The 20,503-nt window shown below is 42.3% G+C and overlaps 1 protein-coding gene and 1 long non-coding RNA gene across 5 annotated transcripts in view; one reads left to right on the top strand and one right to left on the bottom strand.

The window, feature by feature from the left end:
- Window positions 1–14,436, top strand: part of DCAF6 (DDB1 and CUL4 associated factor 6) — a 133,384-nt gene extending 118,948 nt beyond the window's left edge. For all 4 annotated transcript variants that reach the window (XM_078077923.1, XM_036076763.2, XM_036076767.2 and 1 more), the window contains 5 exons: window positions 4,377–4,515; window positions 6,258–6,414; window positions 7,038–7,126; window positions 8,974–9,079; window positions 13,973–14,436. In XM_078077923.1, coding sequence (XP_077934049.1) covers window positions 4,377–4,515; window positions 6,258–6,414; window positions 7,038–7,126; window positions 8,974–9,079; window positions 13,973–14,037 — 556 coding nt within the window. In that variant the 3' untranslated portion in view covers window positions 14,038–14,436. The remainder of the gene's footprint in view (window positions 1–4,376; window positions 4,516–6,257; window positions 6,415–7,037; window positions 7,127–8,973; window positions 9,080–13,972) is intronic.
- Window positions 11,988–20,498, bottom strand: LOC144382588 (uncharacterized). Its single transcript, XR_013449819.1, has 2 exons — window positions 19,655–20,498; window positions 11,988–13,532 (listed from the first exon to the last, which is right to left on the bottom strand). It is a non-coding gene; the product is annotated as an uncharacterized LOC144382588 (long non-coding RNA).
- Between the last annotated feature and the right edge of the window lie 5 nt (window positions 20,499–20,503).

A 20,503-nucleotide genomic window follows, 5' to 3' on the forward strand; every position in this document is an offset into this window, starting at 1 on the left:
GTGCCAGACTAGCAAGGCTATCATATAAGAATGAATAATATTCTCCAAAACAACTTTACAAATGGTAGGCCTTTAATAAATATTTGTTTGCTGATTGAAATTCTTCATATGTATATATCATTTTAATTTTCATTTGATCAAATTTGCAAAGTAATACAGTACAAATTATTTTCAATGACCTATATTTTTTCAGTGTTTCCTATGAAATATCCACTAGGCAAGTTGTTTCAGTATATTCATTTTAAGCTTATCCTGTTAACTGAGTTGGACATTACCTGATTGTAAATGTAGGTATAGTATCTACTATTATTTTTATTTTCTAATTTGAAATTTGTACACTTGAAGCTTTATCTCTTAGATAATTTTCCTACAGTGGGATAGTGGTAGGTACCCTAATCTTGGATCAGAACTGTGTAATACAAATCACATAACTTGAGACCTAGATTGATTTTATTTATTTATTTATTTATTTTCCTCCAAATTTTTATATAGTGTAATATTGGTTTCAGGAATAGAATTCAGTGATCCATCACTTACATCCCAGTGCTCATCATAACAAGTACCCTCCTTAATGCCCACCACCCATTTAGCCCATCCATCTCCCCTCCAGTCAATCCTGTTTGTTCTCTATCATTAAAAGTCTCTTATGGTTTGTTTTCCCCTCTCTCTCTCTCTTTCCCCTTCCCATATGTTCATCTGTTTTGTTTCTTAAATTCCACATGAATGAAATCATATGGTATTTGTCTTTCTCTGACTATTTCACTTAGTACAATACACTCTAGCTCCATCCACGTCGTTGCAAATGGCAATATTTCATTCTTTTTGATGGCTGAGTAGTAGAGATCTAGATTTTAAAATTAGAATGGTTAAGCCAAACAAACATTGAGCGGTAAATTAGACTATATTCTACAGCTAACTTTTAAATGAAATGAACTTTTTTTACCTGGTACTGTCCTCACTAGTTCTTAATTATTATCACCTCTTTAAGAATTCAGCTTTAATTTTGTCCACACATCATGTTTTAAATAACTTGAGCTTCTATCTAAATTCTTAATTTGTCATATAATTTCTTTTCCCATTTATAGCTCCTGAGGCCTTTGGTTTGTCAGCAAGGTCATTTCTATTTCCTCTACTACCTGATGCTCTGCTTTCTTAACAAAAGAGTTCTTTTCTTTATTGGTTTTTTGCTAATCACATATTTGTATCTGATTTGGAATGTCTTCTCTTCTACTTCAGAAAAAAGAGAGATCCAACTATGTTTTTTTTGAGAGCATTTAAACTCTTAATCCTTCTCATTATCACCTCAGAATCAGAAAGAGAAAATCAGAGTAAACTAAACACGTCACCTTTTGCACTATTTAATTTAAAAATTTATGTGTAGACCCATATTTTGGATATACAAAGCATAGGATAAAGTTTTTAAAACATTTTTAAATAAACCTGTATAACTTATAGTATACCATTTTATGAAAAAGAAAATACCTTTTTGTTATAAAAGTGAGAGTACAAAATTGTTATATAATTGTTTAAAAAAGTGTTACTGATAACTGGTGTCTGGTTTTCTAGACCTTTTCTATGCATATATAGAATTTTCCCCCTAAGAATTATTTTTAACCTGTGTTGCAGATTAGGCAATATAATGCCAACATTTTTCACATAGTTGATTATGGATCCTCCTTATCTTTTTTATTTTATTTTTTTTTAAAGATTTTATTTTTAAGTAATCTCTATATCCAAAGTGGGACTCGAACTCACAATCCTGAGATTAAGAGTCTCATGCTCCACCGACTGAGCCAGCCAGGTGCCCCTTCCTTGTCTTTTCTAATGGTGGTATAAATATTCCAATATATGGATGTAACATAATTTATTTAATTAATCCATCCTTTCCCTGTGAACATTTAGATTATTTCCAGTCTTTCTGAAAGTAGACAACAGAAGTTTCACTACAGTGAAAATTTATATTATACAAATATATGTATAATCTAAATATAAATAATATAAAATATGTAATATTTGTATATTTGTTTAAGTTTTGTGTAGCATACATTTTCTAAAAGTAAAATTGCTGCATCAAAGCAAATACATCTTTTTCCTTTAAGTTTTTTTTATTTTGGGGGCACCTGGGTGTTTCAGTCAGTTAAGCATCTGACTCTTGGTTTTGGCTCAGGCCATGACCTCTGGGTCATGGGAATGAGCCCCATGTTGGGCTCCATGCTCAGCACAGAGTCTGCTTGAGATTCTCTCCCTCTCCCTCTGCCCCTCATCCCCCTTCTCTCACTCTCTCTCCCTTTCCTTTTCTCCCTCTCTCCCAAATAAAATCTTTTTTTTTTTTTTAAAGATTTTATTTATTTATTCGACAGAGAGAGACACAGCGAGAGTGGAAACACAAGCAGGGGGAGCGGGAGAGGGGGAAGCAGGCTTCCCTTGGAGCAGGGAGCCCGATGCGGGGCTCGATCCCAGGATCCTGGGATCATGACCGGAGCTGAAGGCAGATGCTTAACGACTGAGCCACCCAGGTGCCCCTAAATAAAATCTTTAAAAAAATTTTTTTTTTTTTTATGTTATCTCTACATCCAATGTGGGGCTTGAACTCACAACCCCTAAGATCAGGAGTCACATGTTCTACCAACTGAGCCAGCCAGGTGCCCCAGCATATACATATTTTAAATTTTAATAAGATATTATTTAATTTCTAGTGAACTGGAACTCAATATATTGCTGGTGGGAATACAAATTGGTGTAACCACTTTGGAAAATTGTTTGAAAGTATCTCTTAAAGCTGACCGTATGCACATGCTGTGGTCCAGCTGTTTTCCTCCTAGGTATATACCCAGCAGAAACATGGACATATGTTTGCCAAGGACATGGACAGATGTTGATAGTAGCAGTAACTCAGTAATCAAAAACTGTGAACAACCCAATGTCCATCAATGGATATATAAATTATAATGTATTTGTACAAAGTAGTATTCTGCAGCAAAGGGGATGAATTAACTATAGCTAAATAAAACAACATGGACGAATCTTAGAAAATGATGTTTGCTAAAGAAGTTAGAAAATATATATCCTCTGTTTCCATTTAATTAGTGTTCACAAACTTGCAAAAGTAATCATACTGTTAGAAGTCAGAATAATGGGTTTTCTTTAAGGGGCGAGCAATGATGGGAGTGAAGCACTAGGAGAATTCTGGAATTTTGGTTATGCTCCGTTTCTCAGTACTGGTTCATGGGCTTGTTTGGTTTGTGAAAATTCATTGTGCTACACACCTGTGATATTATGCCTTCCTGTGTATGTATTCTGCTTCAATGGAAAGTTTCCAGTAAAGGAGTTCACTTTGTTTTTTATATATAGAACCACTTTCAAACTCCTATCAGTAGTGTCTGTTTTTCCTATACTCTTGCCACTCTGATAGACATTAAAATCTTTTTAATCTGGGAGACAAAGAGGTCAATTTGTTGTTTTATTTTTATCTTATTATTAGTGAGGCTCAGAATCCTTTTGTATATTTGCTGACTGTTCATTTCTTCTATAGTTTCCCTACTCTTGTCCTTTGCCTATTTTTCTGTTACAGTGTTTGTTTTTCTTACTGATTTGTAGACTTTTTTGGTCTATTATATGTCAAAATATAATGTTTTAAATAATAAATTCAAACTAACAGACTTTTTAAGTATATCATGTGTTAGGAAAAGTTTCTTCTAATAATTAAATCCGTCTTAAAAGAGCCCATTATTCTTCAATCTCCAGCTCTGTAACCAACTCAGTTCTTAGGAGAGTAAAAGCTGCCTCATTAGCTCCAAATCTATACTCTTACATAGAGTCCATGTAGAATCTATTTGAAAGTCCCTGTTTTATTGTACATATATTAATATCCTCTTTTTCTTGACTAGTCTGTTCTTTGCTGGGAACATCTTTACAAAATCTCAAAACAAGTTTACCCACTGCTATTATGTTGTTACCCTTAATTTCTTTGGTTTCTCTTTATGCCTTTACATTTCCTCATATGGAGAAGAGAAATGATATTGAATAGGATTTGTTTTGTTTGTAGTAAATTGCATATTAATTTTGTCTATCTTACTTTTTTTTTTTATTAAATAGCCCTTTAAAAACCAGTGTGCCGCATGCTATTTCCTTTACTTTCTCAACCAGTACCAAATTTCTAAGTGATCTCTTCACTAAAATATTTTGTTTTAGTAACTCAACTAGTCTGATGTAGTCTCACTGTTGTGTCTGCCTTTTTATGCTTTGGTTGGGGATGCCTTATTTAAAATATTGTCTAGACTTTACTGTATTTTAATGTTCCTCATTTTGATCCTGTAGTGACCTGTGAATGTTTTTAAATTTATTTTTGTTTTTTTCTTTTAATATGTAATTCATAGACGCTCTGCTGTTGCCCGCATTCAGGAGTTCTTCAGGCGGAGGAAAGAAAGGAAAGAAATGGAAGAATTGGATACTTTGAACATTAGAAGGCCACTAGTAAAGATGGTTTATAAGGGCCATCGCAACTCCAGGACAATGGTACCAAATGCTCATGGCACTCTTTGGAGAAATTGCAGATTCATAATATGAATTTTTCCATAATGATGATCTTCATATATTGCCACTGCGATTCCAGTAATAGCATTATTGTACCTTAACAGTTACCTCTTTACCCAAACATGGTTCTTTTAGTCCTAGAATATATTGCCAAAGACCATTATTGTTTACAAGAAAATTCCTGCCCTACTAAGGAAATGTTGTAGAAGTTTAAAATTTTTAGCTGGTACAAGTAACAATTACCTCCTTTTGTTCTCTCACACTTGCTGTCTACCTGTCTAGTATATTTTTTTAGCTCATTTTAGCACCCTTGGTTGATGTGGAGAGAAAGATTTAGATATATGAAATCCAGGCTCATTGCAAAATGTAGTCCAATTGCTTTATAACAACTCTTCTTAAGATTGACGAGTCAAGATTTGTTTTAGTCACTTTGTCTCTCTAGACTTTACTGTCCTCATCTATGAAATAAGAATAGACCAGATGATCTCTAAGATCTTTTGAAGTTTTACAATCCACAAGTCTTATACACCCAGTGTGATATTAATTATTTACTAAGAGGATCCTGCAAGATGATTAGCATGTTAGAACTATTAACTCTGAACCATTCAAATTTAGAAAGTGTTGTTTTCATATATTCATTGAGTCATCCAAAAGTATCTACAGAGTCAGTTTTAATCTGCTTTCTTCAGAGTTAAGGGGAAAAGTTACTTTGGGGGGGGGGGCCTTGCTGGCTCAGTTGATAGAGCATGTGACTCTTGACCTAGGGGTCCTGAGTTCAAGCACACGTTGGGCATAGAGCCGGCTTTAAAAAAAAAAGTTACTTTGGGGCAGGGAACTACTTAGCTCTCTCTATAGACATCATTGGTGGTAACAATTTAATCATTCTAAACAGAATGCTCACTATTAATAGAAGTAATCAGTGTACATGTCTTGTATTTTGCTGGTTAAAATTTTGGATGAAAATATAGGGGTAGGAATGAAAAAAGAAAAGTTAAGTAAATATAACAGTAACGCTAAGTAACAACAAAACTGTCTACCCCCTTTGGTTTGGCAAAAATAGCAAAGTAGCAACTGCCGATGAAATGATTGAAAAACATCCTGAACTACAAAGATTTTGGATGGCTCATTCATATGCATCCACTGAAAAATGTCATCCTAACCATTCCAGTAGATCCTGTTGTCTCATTGCTTCATTAAAGTAAATATGTTTATATCCTTCCTTCTCAATTGTGAGAGAATAGCTAATAAAAAGATTGGTACTTTTTGTTCTTTTGGCATAAACCAAAATACAAAAGGGAACCATTCATTTTTTTCTATGATGTGTTTTTATTATCTTATAAAGCTAAAGTAGAACCATTTTTGGAAAGTTCAACAACATATAGACATAGAAGTTTCCATTATACTTTCCAAAACCCAGAAATCCCATTCATTCCTTTAGCAGTTACTAATTCAGCACCTACTGTTGCCAAGTACTGTTTAAGGCCCTAAAATATAGCATTGAACAGAGCAAAATCTCTATTTTCATGGGGAATTTTTCATTATTTACTGTTGTATCATGCTTGCTGATAAATCTCCATCATTTTAAAATAATAGAAGACAAAGACTCTCTTCTATTTTTTGTTATTTTCTAAGCCAATTAATATTTCCAGTTGCAGAATGGAATAAATCTTGGTTTTAATATTTGATTTGAATTTTCTTATAGTTTTCTTTTTTTAAACCCTTAGATAAAAGAAGCCAATTTCTGGGGTGCTAATTTTGTAATGAGTGGTTCTGACTGTGGCCATATCTTCATCTGGGATCGTCATACTGCTGAGCATTTAATGCTTCTGGAAGCTGATAATCATGTGGTAAACTGCCTGCAGCCACATCCGTTTGACCCAAGTAAGATGGCCTTTTATAGAAATCAGTACGTCAGCTCCACTTTTGTTCTAGTTGTTAATATAAGAACAATGCACATTATTCTAGAAGGCAGCCACGAGAGCCTGTTATGACTCTCATTGGGTTTAAAACAAAAAAGACTTATAACCTCCTTTTGGCAGAAAGTATGGGGAAATAGATTAAAGAGTTTATTTTCTAATATTTCTTCCAAGTTTTACCAGTTGCAAGAGGTTTGGCTGACTACACTTTACTCTCCTTATCCAAACTCTACCTCCAAGCCTTGTTAGTCTTCACATGTCCGAGTTAATTTACCAGAACAAAGGAGCTTGGCTTGTTCTTGCCTTCCATTTGACATTGCCCATGTTTCTCCTAAAAGGCAGTGGATAAGAAAGAAATTTGAGTGATTGCAAGTTGGTCTTAAAATTATGTTCTAGGGTAACTTTTAGGAAATCTTCTAAATAATATTCTCAGTCAACAATTAAATGTATCAGTACAATTTCCATGCCAGCTCAGTTTTGCTATACATATACACATACATACATGCATGCGTAATGTATAACATATGTATGCATGTCTTAATGGCATATTTTTATGCTTTATATTAATATGCAACATTTTATTTCTAGTTCTAGCCTCATCTGGTATAGATTATGACATAAAGATCTGGTCACCACTAGAAGAGTCAAGGATTTTTAACCGAAAACTTGCTGATGAAGTAAGATTTTTATTTATACTTATTATAAAGTGTATGTCACTTTGTTCCTGAAATGCTTTCTTAAAAATACTCAAAGCAGCTCATTATTAATTGGTAACATAAACAAGTTTATTCAGTTAAGGAGGTCAAATTGTAAGAAAAAGAAAAATTAAGATAAAAACATGCCTGTAATACTAGAGAGCTAAAAATCAAAATATTATTTTGCTAATTATAATATCGATTATTGGTAATACCAGGTTATTATAGTTTGAGAAAAACAGATTGACTATTTTTGTGCTTATTACAATGAAGAATCATTTAAAAAACCTTCTGTCCTTTTAAGAAAATGAGTTTTACTATGGCTGGCCTCCATAATTGCAGCCAGATAAGTAGCAGAACAAATGATTGGAGAATCTTTTCCTTTATTGTCATATTTTCAGATTTCTTCAGCTCCTCATTAAACCAACAGTTTTCAAACTGGGCTGTGTGAAGCTCTCGGTTTTTAGTGGGATTGGGAGAGGGGAAGGTGGCTGATACAAAAGCTGAATTCTGGGCTTTTCCTCCCCAGCATTAGGCAGGGTTTTTATTGGTGGGTTTTCATACAAGATTCCTTATGAAAATAAGGGTTCATGGCATTAGTCAGCTACTAACAGTTGAGCTTCTATGAGTAGGTGAGTGCAGCTCAAGTTGATGCTGTGCCCTCTTTAAAACATAAAAGAAGGGTCCATTGCTAAAAAATGTTATTAGTAAGTTAGAAAACCAGTACTCTAGACCAAGGTTGACAGTTCACAGCACAATTCCCTCATCTGCTTTCTAATGGACATTTATAAACTTGGCGTATGTCAGACACCGTGCTGAATTTTAAAAAACAAACCTTCCCTTAGAGCTTATAGACTGGCGGGAAAGACAGACACTGAACAGTCAGCCAGAATATAGAGAGGCATGCACAGTGTTCTGGAAGCCCTTGCAAAAGAGCAGTTGTGCTTGTAAACGGGGTAGATGGATGGGGGAGTCTTCACAGAGGAAGTATGAATTGGACTGAGTTCACCAGGCATACAGGGGGCTAAGGAGCCCTGGAGATGAAGAATCGGCAATTTCCAGGGTGTCCTAAGGTAAGTGAACCATTGGTGAGTGGATAAGAAAGCAGCTCCTTGGGGCAAGATTATAAAGGGCTCTGGGGGTGCCCTGCTGGGCTGAAAATGTGTTGTATGAAATCACTGGGGAGCCGTTGACCACATTAGCACCTTTGTCTTCCTCTCATCCTTTCCTTTCTTCCTTTTTTCCTTTGCCATGAACTTTGCCATTTGCCCTTTGCCCATGATTACATACTAGATCCTTAGGTGTTTATGGATATTCATTTAGTGCTGTCTTGGTACATAAGACACAAGTCATTGGTAACTCTTATCCAAAAGTTTATTTTTCAAGATTACTTTTGCCTCAGTCAAGGTGACATTTTCTCGAGGGATCTGAGTGACCCTGGGGAAATCATTTAACCCCACTGTGTCACTACATGTATCAGCTCTGCCATAGGGGAACGGAATGAGCAGACACGGGTAGACTGCTCTGGGAAACGAATCATAAGTGAAAAATAAACTGAATTCTTGAAGGTTTTAAGTGGCCTCAAAGTTTGGCCTTTGTCTTTCTGCCAGTTGAAAGAGTAGTGTTCTGTGATGTCACTCCCTCAATGGCAAGTTAAAATAATTACCTGGCATCGAGTAGCCTTATGGTGGAAATATACACAGTGTGTGTATAAAGAATGAAGTAATTCCTCCTCAGACCTGCTAAGTTTTTTACTGTTCTCCTAATCTTCAAGGAAAAAGTACAGTTACATCATGGTTCTTGACGTGGTTGTTTCACTTGCCCCGTAGGTTATAACTCGAAACGAACTCATGCTGGAAGAGACCAGAAACACCATCACGGTGCCAGCCTCTTTCATGTTGAGGATGTTGGCTTCGCTGAACCATATCCGAGCTGGTAAGAACTGTCAGTGTATTATTAACACCATTATTACATCATGTTATTATTTCAGGTCTGCTTTAAAGTGATTTGTACAATTTCTTTTAACCATAAAATGAAGGCAACGTAACTTCTGAGCTAGGAGTTCTGTGAACTCTTGATCTTAGTACAGTAACTTATTTCCTCACGAACCAAGTGTATTGAAAAATGTCAGAATGAAAAGACAAAGTCACTTGAAAACTTTTATCAGCTGTGTTTCTCAGCGTGGAGGATCATACCGTAATCCTTAAGATCTGTTAGAGTAAGTACCCTTTAGTGGTAGACGTGGTCAAAATTAACCCTAGCCCAGACAAAAATAAATGTAACGTGCTACTGCAAGGGTTGAAACACATAACCTCAGTAAGTTTTTTTAATATATTTTTTTTGTTTTCACTGATACACTGTGAGGTTTGGTGCCAAAGAAACACAAAATGTAAATATTATAACTAATATTCAAGAAGGAAGTGAATAATCTGTTTGTAATAATAGAAGAGATCCAGTATCCATTATAAACAAAATACATTTATCAAACAAAAGAGTATTTGTTGTTCTTCACTGATTTCATAAATTAAATTTCTTCATATGTTGGATATTATCTATTATTTAATAATAACAACCACCACCATTTCTAGAGTATCTATAATGTATGAGGGACCATACCTGTCATTTCACAAATTTTTCCTAATTAGCTCCAAACCTTTACAACTTTGGTTATTTGTAATAACTTGCCCCAGGTCACACAACTGATGAATGGTAAAGCCTGAATGTGAAACTGGCTTCCAAGCCCTTACTTCCCTTTGACCTTGGAAAGTTCACTTGCAGGAATACCTTTAGATCATGAATATGACATGCAGTCCACTGGGTGATCTCAGCTCAAACTGCTTTTCAGGCTCATTCCCAGCATTCTCTCCTTCTCTGTCCACTCTGTCCACTCTGGCCCTCTTTGACTTGGGGGACACATCAAAGTCTTTTCTACCTCAGGATCTTTATCACCATGCTACCCCCTCCCATCCTCACTCTTTGTTAGGATACCTTCTACTTATCGTCAGGTGTCTGTCGGCCGTGGATTAAATATCACTTCCTCAGAGAGAGGAATGGAGAGAAAGTGTACCAGGCAAAGTAAAGGGTAGGTAGCAATTTTCAAAGTCCTAGAGGGGAGAGTGTGGAGCACATTTAAAGAATTGAAAGAAGCCCATAGGAGGTGGGGAGAAAATATTCAAATTGTTAATATTAACTACTACCAGGAAAGAATGGAAATTTCAAATGGAATGTAAACAGAAAAGGTTAGTAGTTCAACAAAATATTTTTGCAGTAGCTTTTGGGTTCCTGTATTATTAATCACTGTAACACTTTCGATCCATTTTCTTCAGTAACAGTGAGTAACCCTTAAAATTCATCCATTTAGATTTCAGATTTGAGGGAGGCAGCATTTTCTAGAACAAGAAAAACATTTGCTGATTAGGATTCCTAAAACTCACTTGTTCTTGTAAAGAGCTTATCTGGCGAATGGCTCTTCCCGAGTTTTTCTATTGAAAACCATTCTTCTCTCATTTATGCCGCGTCTGTTTTATGCAGCTGCCGATGTAGCAGTTTGTTAGCTCATGGCTACTCCCCTCCCCCTTTGGTTTTAGCATTAGATAAGGTAAGTTTTATAGCATGAAGATTCCATTTTCTTCCAGTCCTTTTTGCTGTCAACCAAAAAGACGTAATTTCTAATTGGTTTAGTCAACTTAACTCACCCTCATGTAAAAGACTGGAGAGAAGAAGTACCCGAGAGTTGCTTTTATCTTTAAGATATCCAGTTATTTGATGAGTCAGTTATCCACCCCTGTCCTCTCCTTCTCTCCTGGTCTCCAGTATTCCAAGTATGATCACGTGTGCACAGTCGAGGAGAGTTAGTAACGGACTGTGATCCTGCAGGCGCAGGCTAGCCACAGAATAGTCCAGCCCCTCCATTACTCCACAAGGCTTCCTGGGAAGTCCAGGGAATAGATTCGGGGCGGCGCCTTCCTGGTAGAGCTGTGATTTTTAATGAAGGCTGCACTACAGATCCCCTGTCGGGCTTTTTCAGCTGCAAATACTTGGGTCCTACCCCCTGAAGATTTTTACTCATTTTATCTAAATAGGGCTTGAGCTTTCGCATTTTCCAAAAAGCAACCAAAGTCATTCTCATGAATACTTCACTAAAGACTATGGTGTCTAAATGTGGTGTCTCTCTCGATGGGATGGGGGCCCCCAAATGTGGGATGAAGCAGATTGGGTGGAAGCCGGTGGCACGGGCAGTGAAAGTATCCACCTGAGGCAGAACAAAGGAGCTAGAAGTTTATTGAATCCACTGCCCAGGAGTGGCTCAGGAAAGCAGAGGACAGGCTGTCTGCCACGAGGCCGAGGGTGGGGGCTGTTTCTAAAGGGGGAAGATGAAGGGGCATGGCTACGTGTGGAGTTTTCCCTTTTTTGCTAACTGTGCCTGGTTGTAACTAACCCATTGGTTAGTTAGGGCCTATGGCTTTTTCGAGGTGGGTCTCCTGATGTAGAAGTGACTCTTATTTTCAGTTTTCATTTAAAAGAAGAGTGTTTCTCAGACCTCCTCGGTCTGTAACTGCCGACCAGAGATTGGTGTCAGCATTGAGCTGCTTTGCAGTTCTTCTGCCTCAGAGGTGTAGCACTTCATGAACAAAAGATTGCATTTAATTTATTCTTAGAAACTGGGTTTCCATTCTGAGAGAGAGGACTGTGCAGCAGTTGGTTGAGATGGGTTTGAGAAAAGAACAGTTATTCTGCCCCCTTCCTCATTCTGGAAGCCACTGTCCGTTATTCACTGACCTGTATTAGACACTCTTGGCCCTCACTTGTCTCCTTATGGCTTGCTTTGGACTCTGCAGAATCCTTTTTTTTTTTTTTTTTAAGATTTTATTTATTTATTTGACACAGAGAGAGATAGCAAGAGAGGGAACACAAGCAGGGGGAGTGGGAGAGGGAGAAGCAGGCTTCCCGTGGAGCAGGGAGCCCGATGTGGGACTCAATCCCAGGACCCCTGGGACCATGACCTGAGCTGAAAGCAGATGCTTAACGACTGAGCCACCCAGGCGCCCCTGGACTCTGCAGAATCCTAACGTCTACCCTAAACTCCCTGATTTAAAGGCTGAGACAATTCTTGTTAACCCTCCCATTTCCCCATCTTCATTCATAGTGTGACAAAAGGAATTTGGATAAGAACCCTACACACTTTGAAAGAAATAGTGTGACCTGCTTCCTCATGCTTCCGACGTGACAGGAATAGGTTTGTTGAATTAGTCAGTCATACCCAGGATTCCCATTCATGGTAATCTACTTAAGCTGATAGCAACTTCATGTTTTATTCTGTCATGAAAGTATATCACACAACAAAAAGAGTGTCATCTCTTTTATATTAACATTCGTTAGGTAGCCTTTTATTGATCAGCGATTCTTCCACTGTGTTTAGATTCCTTGGTGATATATGAAGGTCTATCCAAATCTTGTTTTTGTTCACTTATTTTGCAAATGTGTATTGAACACTTATGTAATAATGATGATAGCTAAAATTTGTATAATTTAGGTTGTAAATCATATACACATACATCATCTCATTAGTTTGGCTTTGAAATGGAGTCTGCACAGAGGGGATTTAGTCCAATTCAGCTGGACAATAAATATATAGTCTCTTCTGTCTACTGCTCTTGGTATTGTTGACTTAAGATCCAGTGAGAGAGTTTAAGCCTCCGTAGGTAATAAAATTTCAGGATTCAGTCTTCTCGCAGTTGACAGTGGGGCTCAACCCTCCCCCCATGTTTAACCTTCGTATTTTCCACGTTGCCTTGGGCAAATGCTTCTGTGGCCGAATGGGCTCCATCCTCATGGTGCCAGTGCTTTTATACTGTTGCCTTCTCTACACACCCTAATGTGACATATCTGATCTCAGTAAAACTTCTATGCGTTTATTTCATAAACTGTCCCTGAACATCCTGTACGAGGCTCTGAGGATATAAGATAAAAAGAAAAACCTCCTACCCTCGCAGGAGCTCAAAAAGCTCTTGAGGTCTGGTCTGTAAGAAGACACGCAAATAAATGTCCCTGCAGTTAGGATCTTCGTTGCGCAATAGACACAGGGAGTCTAGAGTGTAGAGGAAGGAGTTCATCATTCTGCAGGTTGGATGTGTGAAAAAGTCTGGGAAACATTTCACAAAGGGGATAATAGTTGTATTGAGATGAGTAAGCAGAACCTTTATAGCTGGAAAACTGGGCGAGTGTCCCAAGCAGAGGAACAGCAAGGATAAATCGTGAAAGCTGGAGAGAGCATGCCGTGTTCACTCACCAGTTTATAATTATATTTTCACCTGAGTGGTTAATCTAGATAAGCTCCTTGAGGGCAGAGACCACGTGTCTGTTTTGGCCACCGTTCTTAGCACAACGCCTGGAACATAGCAGATATTTAAAAAATCTTTAAACACACAGATCCTCAAGAATGGTCCCCAGGTTCCCCCACAGCCTCCCCTCAGTCTTTCTGGTGGCACGATACACCTCCTTAGGCTCCTGGACTCCAAGGAACATGGTTTGAAAACCACTGCAGTAGACCGTGATATATCAAGATCCCTAGGGTTTTTCTTTTTAGTTTTTATCGGTTTAGAATTACATGCATATTCAAAGTTACAGTGCTCTGTTTCCTTTATTCGTTTTTTATTTGTTTTTAGCAGCAAAAACTAACTTATCTACACACAGAAGTGAACTGATTTTTACATGATGATGTGTTGGGCTGTATACATGTTAATCAGTTTTAACTAAAAGGTATTGAAAGTTCTTTCAATTATAATACTAAAAGCATTTCTTCTTGTGGGTCTCATATATGTTTTGCAGACCGGTTGGAGGGTGACAGATCAGAAGGCTCTGGTCAGGAGAATGAAAATGAGGATGAGGAATAACCAACTGTTATTGGCAAGCACTTAGATGTTCTGAAATTTGTAGAAGACATTTATTCTATTTTTTTCTTTACAGAGCTTTAGTGCAATTTTAAGGTTATGGTGTTTTGGAGTTTTCCCTTTTTTCGGGATAACCTAACATTGGTTTGGAATGATTGTGTGCATGAATTTGGAAGAGTGTGTAAAACAAAACTAGCAAAATGTTTAAAAAACTTTTTGCCATGTGTGAGGAGTGCTAGAAAATGCAAAGTGCAATATTTTCCCTAACCTTCAGATATGAGAGCTTGGATCAATGTGGAAGAGTAATTTTCATTATAGTGAAAATGTTGGTTCAAATAAATTTCTACACTTGCCATTTGCATGTTTGTTGCTTTCTAATTAAAGAAGTTGGTTGTTTTAAGATATCCTGAATATGACTTTTTATTTCATGCTTTACTACCTTCACCCACGTTTTCTGGTCTTCTCGGTAACATAAGACTCTTTCTCTATTCTTTTCTAGACTTGATAACCTTTTCTGTTTTGGCTTCTGTGTGATAGAATCCCACAGAGGAGCTTTTTTTCATTTCTCTTTACAAAGCATGTTATCTTCACTTCCAGTCACCGTCTGTCACGATTAGCGGTACCTCTCTACCCAAGTACAGGGGTCTGGCTTCCAGCAGGGAGCACAGAGCATTGCGGCTAGCTCCCATGATGGAGCTCTGGAAGCTCTGGCTTCCGGTCTTCCCCTCTCTAACTTCTAGATTTCAACTGAAAGCTGTTGACCATCCAGTCTTAGGATTCCGGGTCTTCCTTTACTCTAGTGTCTGACTCCACCCAGGCCTGTAGCTTGGGGGTTCGGAGCTGAAATGCTCCTGTAGACTTAACCCTGCCATCATCCTCCCTTCCCTCTCCCAAAGTGCCGTGCTGTTCTCCAGCTGGGCCGTGCAGGACTCACGGGGGGGCCAGGCAAAGCATCCCTGTGCTGCGTGGAGAGCCGGCACTGCCCCTTCCCACAGGCTGGCTGCAAGGCCAGAGACACCTGCTACTGAGAGAAGGCAGATTGGCTTTGTGGATAGAGGACAAAGAACTCTTCTGTTGGCTCAGTAACTTCAGTTGGACTTCAGCATCTGGCTCTCACCCTAGACAGGGCACATATGTTTTCACATTAGGAAATGTGGTAAATGGTCAAAGGGAAAAGGAAGGCGGGTGGGGCAGAGGCTACTGGAGGGCTCAGTGGGGTCAAGGAGCTTTAGCCAAACAGGGCTACTGCATGACTTCTGGAAAGTACCAGGGTCTTAGTTTCTGGTTACCAATGAGTTATGGGATCTGCTTAAGCCATGTGACTTCTCTGGGCTTGTTTCCTCCTCTCTACAGTGCGGGTAATCCTATTTGTACCACCTGTGTCCTGGGGCTGTGTTAGGACCCCACGAAGCCACGGAGTTTGAAGGGCTTCATGGAACAACTGAAATGACCACTGGAAGCGCATAGGACGTACGTCATTTCTTGCCCTGTAATAAAACAGTAACGGAGATGTTGTAGGGAGGTGCTGGAAGGCGGGTGGGGCAGAGGCTACTGGAGGGCTCAGTGAGGTCAAGGAGTAGTAGCTCTTTGGCCAGAAGAGCCCAGAAGAAAATCAAAATTGTACTGTCCGCTCTGGCACAGGACGTCGGTAGTAGGGGGGCCTGGGGGGCGGGCAGAGGGTACATGCGAACTCTGACCTTTCTGCTCCGTTTTGCTGGGAACCTTAAAACTTACTTTTTTTTTTTTTAATTTAATGGTATTTGTCAAAGGAGTTAGGTCCCCTGCTGTTAATTTTGCAGAGTGTGGGTACTGTGTGTTAAAAAGGAGCGGGCAGGCCAGACAAGCAGTCAAGGAGGCAGCAAAGAGAAAACATTCTAGAGGCAGCGTTGACACTTCACGACTCCCTTTATGTTGGGGCGGCCCCAGCCGGTCCCATAGCTGGACCTTGGGACTCAGCTGCAGCTTGGACCCAGGATTATGATCTCAGTGGTGGCAGGTGAGGTGGTCAGGTAAAGGTGGTAGGTTTTGTGCCTGGAGGTTGCTGAGTTTCACTGGCAACCTGCCCCCCACCCTTTGCCTCTGGTTATGGGACAGACATCTAGAGAGTGGGTTGGTGTTCATTAAGCCTCCTTTATTTTTTTTTTTTAAGATTTTATTTATTTGAGAGAGCATGAGCCAGGGGAGAAACAGCAGGCCCCACCCCCCGCCCCACCCCCCTTTAAACCTCCTTTAAAAACCTTGGGTTAGGAGGTGCCTGGCTGGTCAGGCGGTAACTGCAGGTGACTCCGATCCTGGGGTTGTGAGTTTGAGCCCCATGTTGCATGTAGAGATTTCTTGAAAATCTTTAAAAAATAGGGTGCCTGGGTGGCTCAGTGGGTTAAGCATCTGCCTTTGGCTCAGATCACAATCTCAGGGTCCTGGGATGGTCCATGTCGGGCTCCCTGCTTCTCCCTCTTCCCCCCTGCTCATGTTCTCTCTCTTGCTCTCTCAAATAAATAAGTAAAATCTTTAAAAAAAAATCTTAAATAAAAATGAGAGTGTTCTGTATTTCTGGGTCATGCTAAGTCATTTAATAATAGTCTCTGAATTTAATTGTCTTGGAGGAATTTATGAACAGCACATGGATGGATGTACTGAGGTGAGTGTGGTGTGGACATCGCCACCTCCCAGTTCTACAGCCATCAGCTCCTTCCTGCTCTGTCTCCTTCCCCTTGTAAGCCCACCGGAAGGGAGGCTGCACTCGAGGATGTGGCTGCACACAGTGGGTCAAGGGGACACACTCAAAGTCCACAGCCCAAGTACAAATCCACAATTTCCACAGCTATACATGTACCAAAACAGATATTTAATCAGGTAGACAAAACTATTCTAAATATATTTTACTCATTTATAAATATTATGATTTATAATAATCCTAAGCATTTTTCTTATCTTAAAAAAAAACCATCCAAAAACTTCAAGTGAAATATATTTCAGGATTAGCTTGCTTTTGTTTTGCTTTGAAGGTTTTTAACAACTTCTGCATCCAGGGGTCCATTATCAGAACACAGCCCAGAACTCCTGTCTCTTAGCGTATCCACACCAGAGTGACAGACCTGCTTCCCACCAAATAGGCTCGCTCCGCAGCACTCGGGGTGGCCATGCTTGCCCAGGCCCGTGATCCCCGTGGGGCTGTCTTTTCATCCGGGAGGGGCTCACTTACCTGTGACTTGGGATATTTCAGAATGGTGGTGTGACAAGGAAAACCAGAAATGGCTTCTAATTCCTAAGCCGTTAATACTATTCAGGAAAATTCTGAGGGAAATGAACACAGCTTTGTGTATTATGTTCTCCTAAAAATAACATTGAGCAAAATTGTGCTCTTGGTAATCTTATGCAGATTTGAGTTTGTGCTTTGAAATCTTTCAAATAAATCCAATCACTTTCCTTGGGTTGCCGTTTTTTTTTTTAGGTCTGGGAAGCCGATACTCCAGGCTCCCCAGCTCTCTGGTCTCCAACAGTTTCTACCCACCTACTGAGCCCAGCTAGCCTATTCTAATAATGAGGACTTCTAAGTATCCCTCCACCTCCTCCCTTTCTCCTCCTCCTCTGCAAAGTTGCAAGTTGGCTCCTTCTCAGTCACATGGCCAAGACCTGGCATTTGACCCAGACTCTGGCTTAATGCACTTTGGGAGGTCAGACAATCCCTAGGCTTCTCTCCCTGGATTCTGTGTGTCCCTGCTCCCCAACCCAGAAGGGTGGTCAGGCTCTGTCCCCTCCTACAGTCACATATGACAGCCATTTTCCTTTGCTTTAGAGTGAAAATTGTGACGTCCCTTCCGTCTTCCATGGGACTCACCTGGGGTTCTGCATATACTGTGGGTACCAGCGTGGACTCCCATCCCTGTATGGCCTCCTGCCACGGGGGCTTGGAGGATCAAAGGACTCTATGAGCCCAAGACCCCCGGCCAAGCAGTCACTATCACTGGGGGACAGAGCTGTCCTTAGCACCCAGGTCCCGTCGCAGGGGCTGTAAGGGAGGTCAAGGCTGAGCTCGTGGCCCTGGCTTGGGACTCTCCAGCAGGCCCCCAGGGGCCCATCATCTTTGATTGCCATTAACAGAAAAGCTCATTGTTGCTCCTTCAGATCTCTTAAATTCCAAACGCTACTTCACCCTTTCCTCCCTTTCTCTTGCCTTCCCCTGCCTCGCCACATCCCCCTTCCCAGAAGACACGACAATTCCCATGGCAACAACCCTCAGCACCTCCTATCCGGGATAACAGTTATCCTCGCCAGAGTTTCACTTCCTGTCCTGGAGATGCCCCTAAAACCAGACTAACGCACCCACCTCCCGCGACCGGGCAGCCACCGGGGGGCTCAGCTCCAGGTACCGCGCAGGACGCAGCGATCCGCAGGGTCACCTCGGAGGGGGTCCACCTGGACTCCGCGTCCCCACAGAGGAAGACATTGCACACCTCGTCGTATCGATGAGACAACCGCGATGCAAGACTGAGGGGCCCAAGGCTGCCCGGCTCGGAAGCGGCAGCGCGGGATGGGGACCCAGAGCCTGCTGCGCGCCCCCACCCCCCGCTCGCCCTTTCGTAGCCACGTCACCCTCCCCGGTTCCGTGGACAGGAGGGCAGCCGGGGCTCCAGGCTGACCGCTCGACATGGGCAGACCCTGTGGTCCATCCAGAGACCGTCTCTAACGACAAGCATCTCAAGGGCCTCCTGTCCGGATAGGAGAAGCGTTCCGTCGTCAAGTCGGAACATGTCCTAAGATCTCCTCCGTATCAGCGCTCTTTCCGTCGCTCTCCGGTCCCACCACGAACGGCCTCCCGGCTGCAAATCCCGCGGCAGTCTCCCGGCTCGCTCGGCTCCGCGCAGCGCCGCACCGCGGCTCCCGCAATGGGGCTGGAGAACGCTGCGCCGCCGGCCCTCCCGCCCCAGCGCCCATCGGAGACGCTGCGCGCGGCGGGTCTCGCACGGAATAGAGCTGCCGGCCGGGGCTCCGGAGGCTGCGGGCTGCAGGGGGCACCGGCTCCGCGGGGAGCGAACCGGCGTTCAGCCGCACCCTTCCCTTCCCCGCCAGACACGGCCCACGGCGCACAGCCCCACTGCTGCCCCCTAGTGTCGGGGCCCTGAACGCCCCAGCGCCGCGTGCTCGGGAGCGTGCGCCCCCAGGGCCCCCAAGCCTGGCATCCGGGGCACAGCACAGGGACCCGGTCAAGTGGCAGCTTCAATGAGAGAGGCAGAGATGGGCAACAGCCCTCAACGTGGGCCTGTCAAAACCGGGACCCGCAGGACTGAGATTCTTAAGCGACCGTGTGGCCCAGTGTCCCCTAGGAAGGCCTCAGGCTGCCCAGGATAAAGCTGGCACGCCGGGTTTGGTGGGGGCAGTTGGGGTTTTGACCTTCTGCACGGAGGGCAGGGTTACTTGAGAAAGTGTGCGGATTTCCGCCTCTTCCTCTCCTCACCGCCTCCCTCCCGTGCTCCTCCTTTCTCACTCGCTCTTGCTCGCTCTAACTCTAAGGCTGCATCAAGGCAGACTGGAATTCCTGAATAGGCAAACTGTGGCTCTAGCTGCCCAAAATCCTCCGCGGCTTGGCTCAGACGGTCCCCTCCGTCCCTAAGTCCCCTACCTGGAAATGCCTCCCTCCGCTGAAGAGTAAGAGGACCTGACTTTGCCATTTCTCGGCATCTCGCTCCGCCAGGCCTCTCCCTGCGTGAGAACGAGCGGAACGAGCGGAACGCTTTAAAGCTTCTGCCCCGCGCCCAGCCCGGTGCTTTGCTCGGAGCGCATGCGCCGCGTCCGGCAGTGTCCGCAGAAAACAGGGAAGGCGGGGACTCTGTGAAGCGTGCTAGCTCTAGACAGGCCCAGACGAAACCCTAGCGGACCCCAGCTGGTCTGGGATCTGCCAGTGGGGACTCGGGGTCTCAAGACTCCCTCCAGCCCGGCCTGTGCAGTCCTGGGGAAGCCCCCCTCCACCCCCGCTTGCAAGCCAATGTGCTGCTCTCAAGAAGGCCTAAGGGGCAAGCCGCCCGGCTGTTGCAGCCTAGAGGCAAAGGCCATCTCCGGGCATCTTAGTCGGTCAGGATATGGTCCCTTTACCGGACAAGTGTACGGAGAAATACATACACGCAGAGCACATAAAATGCCCTCGGAGGGGCGTCTGCGTGGCCCAGTAGGTTAAGCGTCTGCCTTAGGCTCAGGTCATGATCCCGGGGACCTGGGATCGAGCCCCGAGTCGGGCTCCCCGCTCAGCGGGTAGCCTGCTTCTCCCTCTGCCCCTCCCCCTGCTCACGCTCGCTCTCCCTCTTTTTCTCTCGCAAATAAATAAGATCTTTTTAAAAAATGCCCTCAGGTTTAGGAATGCCCCCCGGGAGCGGGAGCAGAGCCCACGGGTGCAGCTGCCCTCCGCTCCTCCGGAAAAGCCGCCACCACCCCCCACCCCCCGAAGCTAGACCCCCGCGGGGCGCCCAGCCGACCG

The sequence above is a fragment of the Halichoerus grypus genome, chromosome 7 (genome assembly GCF_964656455.1).
Source record: "Halichoerus grypus chromosome 7, mHalGry1.hap1.1, whole genome shotgun sequence".
Lineage (NCBI taxonomy): Eukaryota > Metazoa > Chordata > Mammalia > Carnivora > Phocidae > Halichoerus > Halichoerus grypus.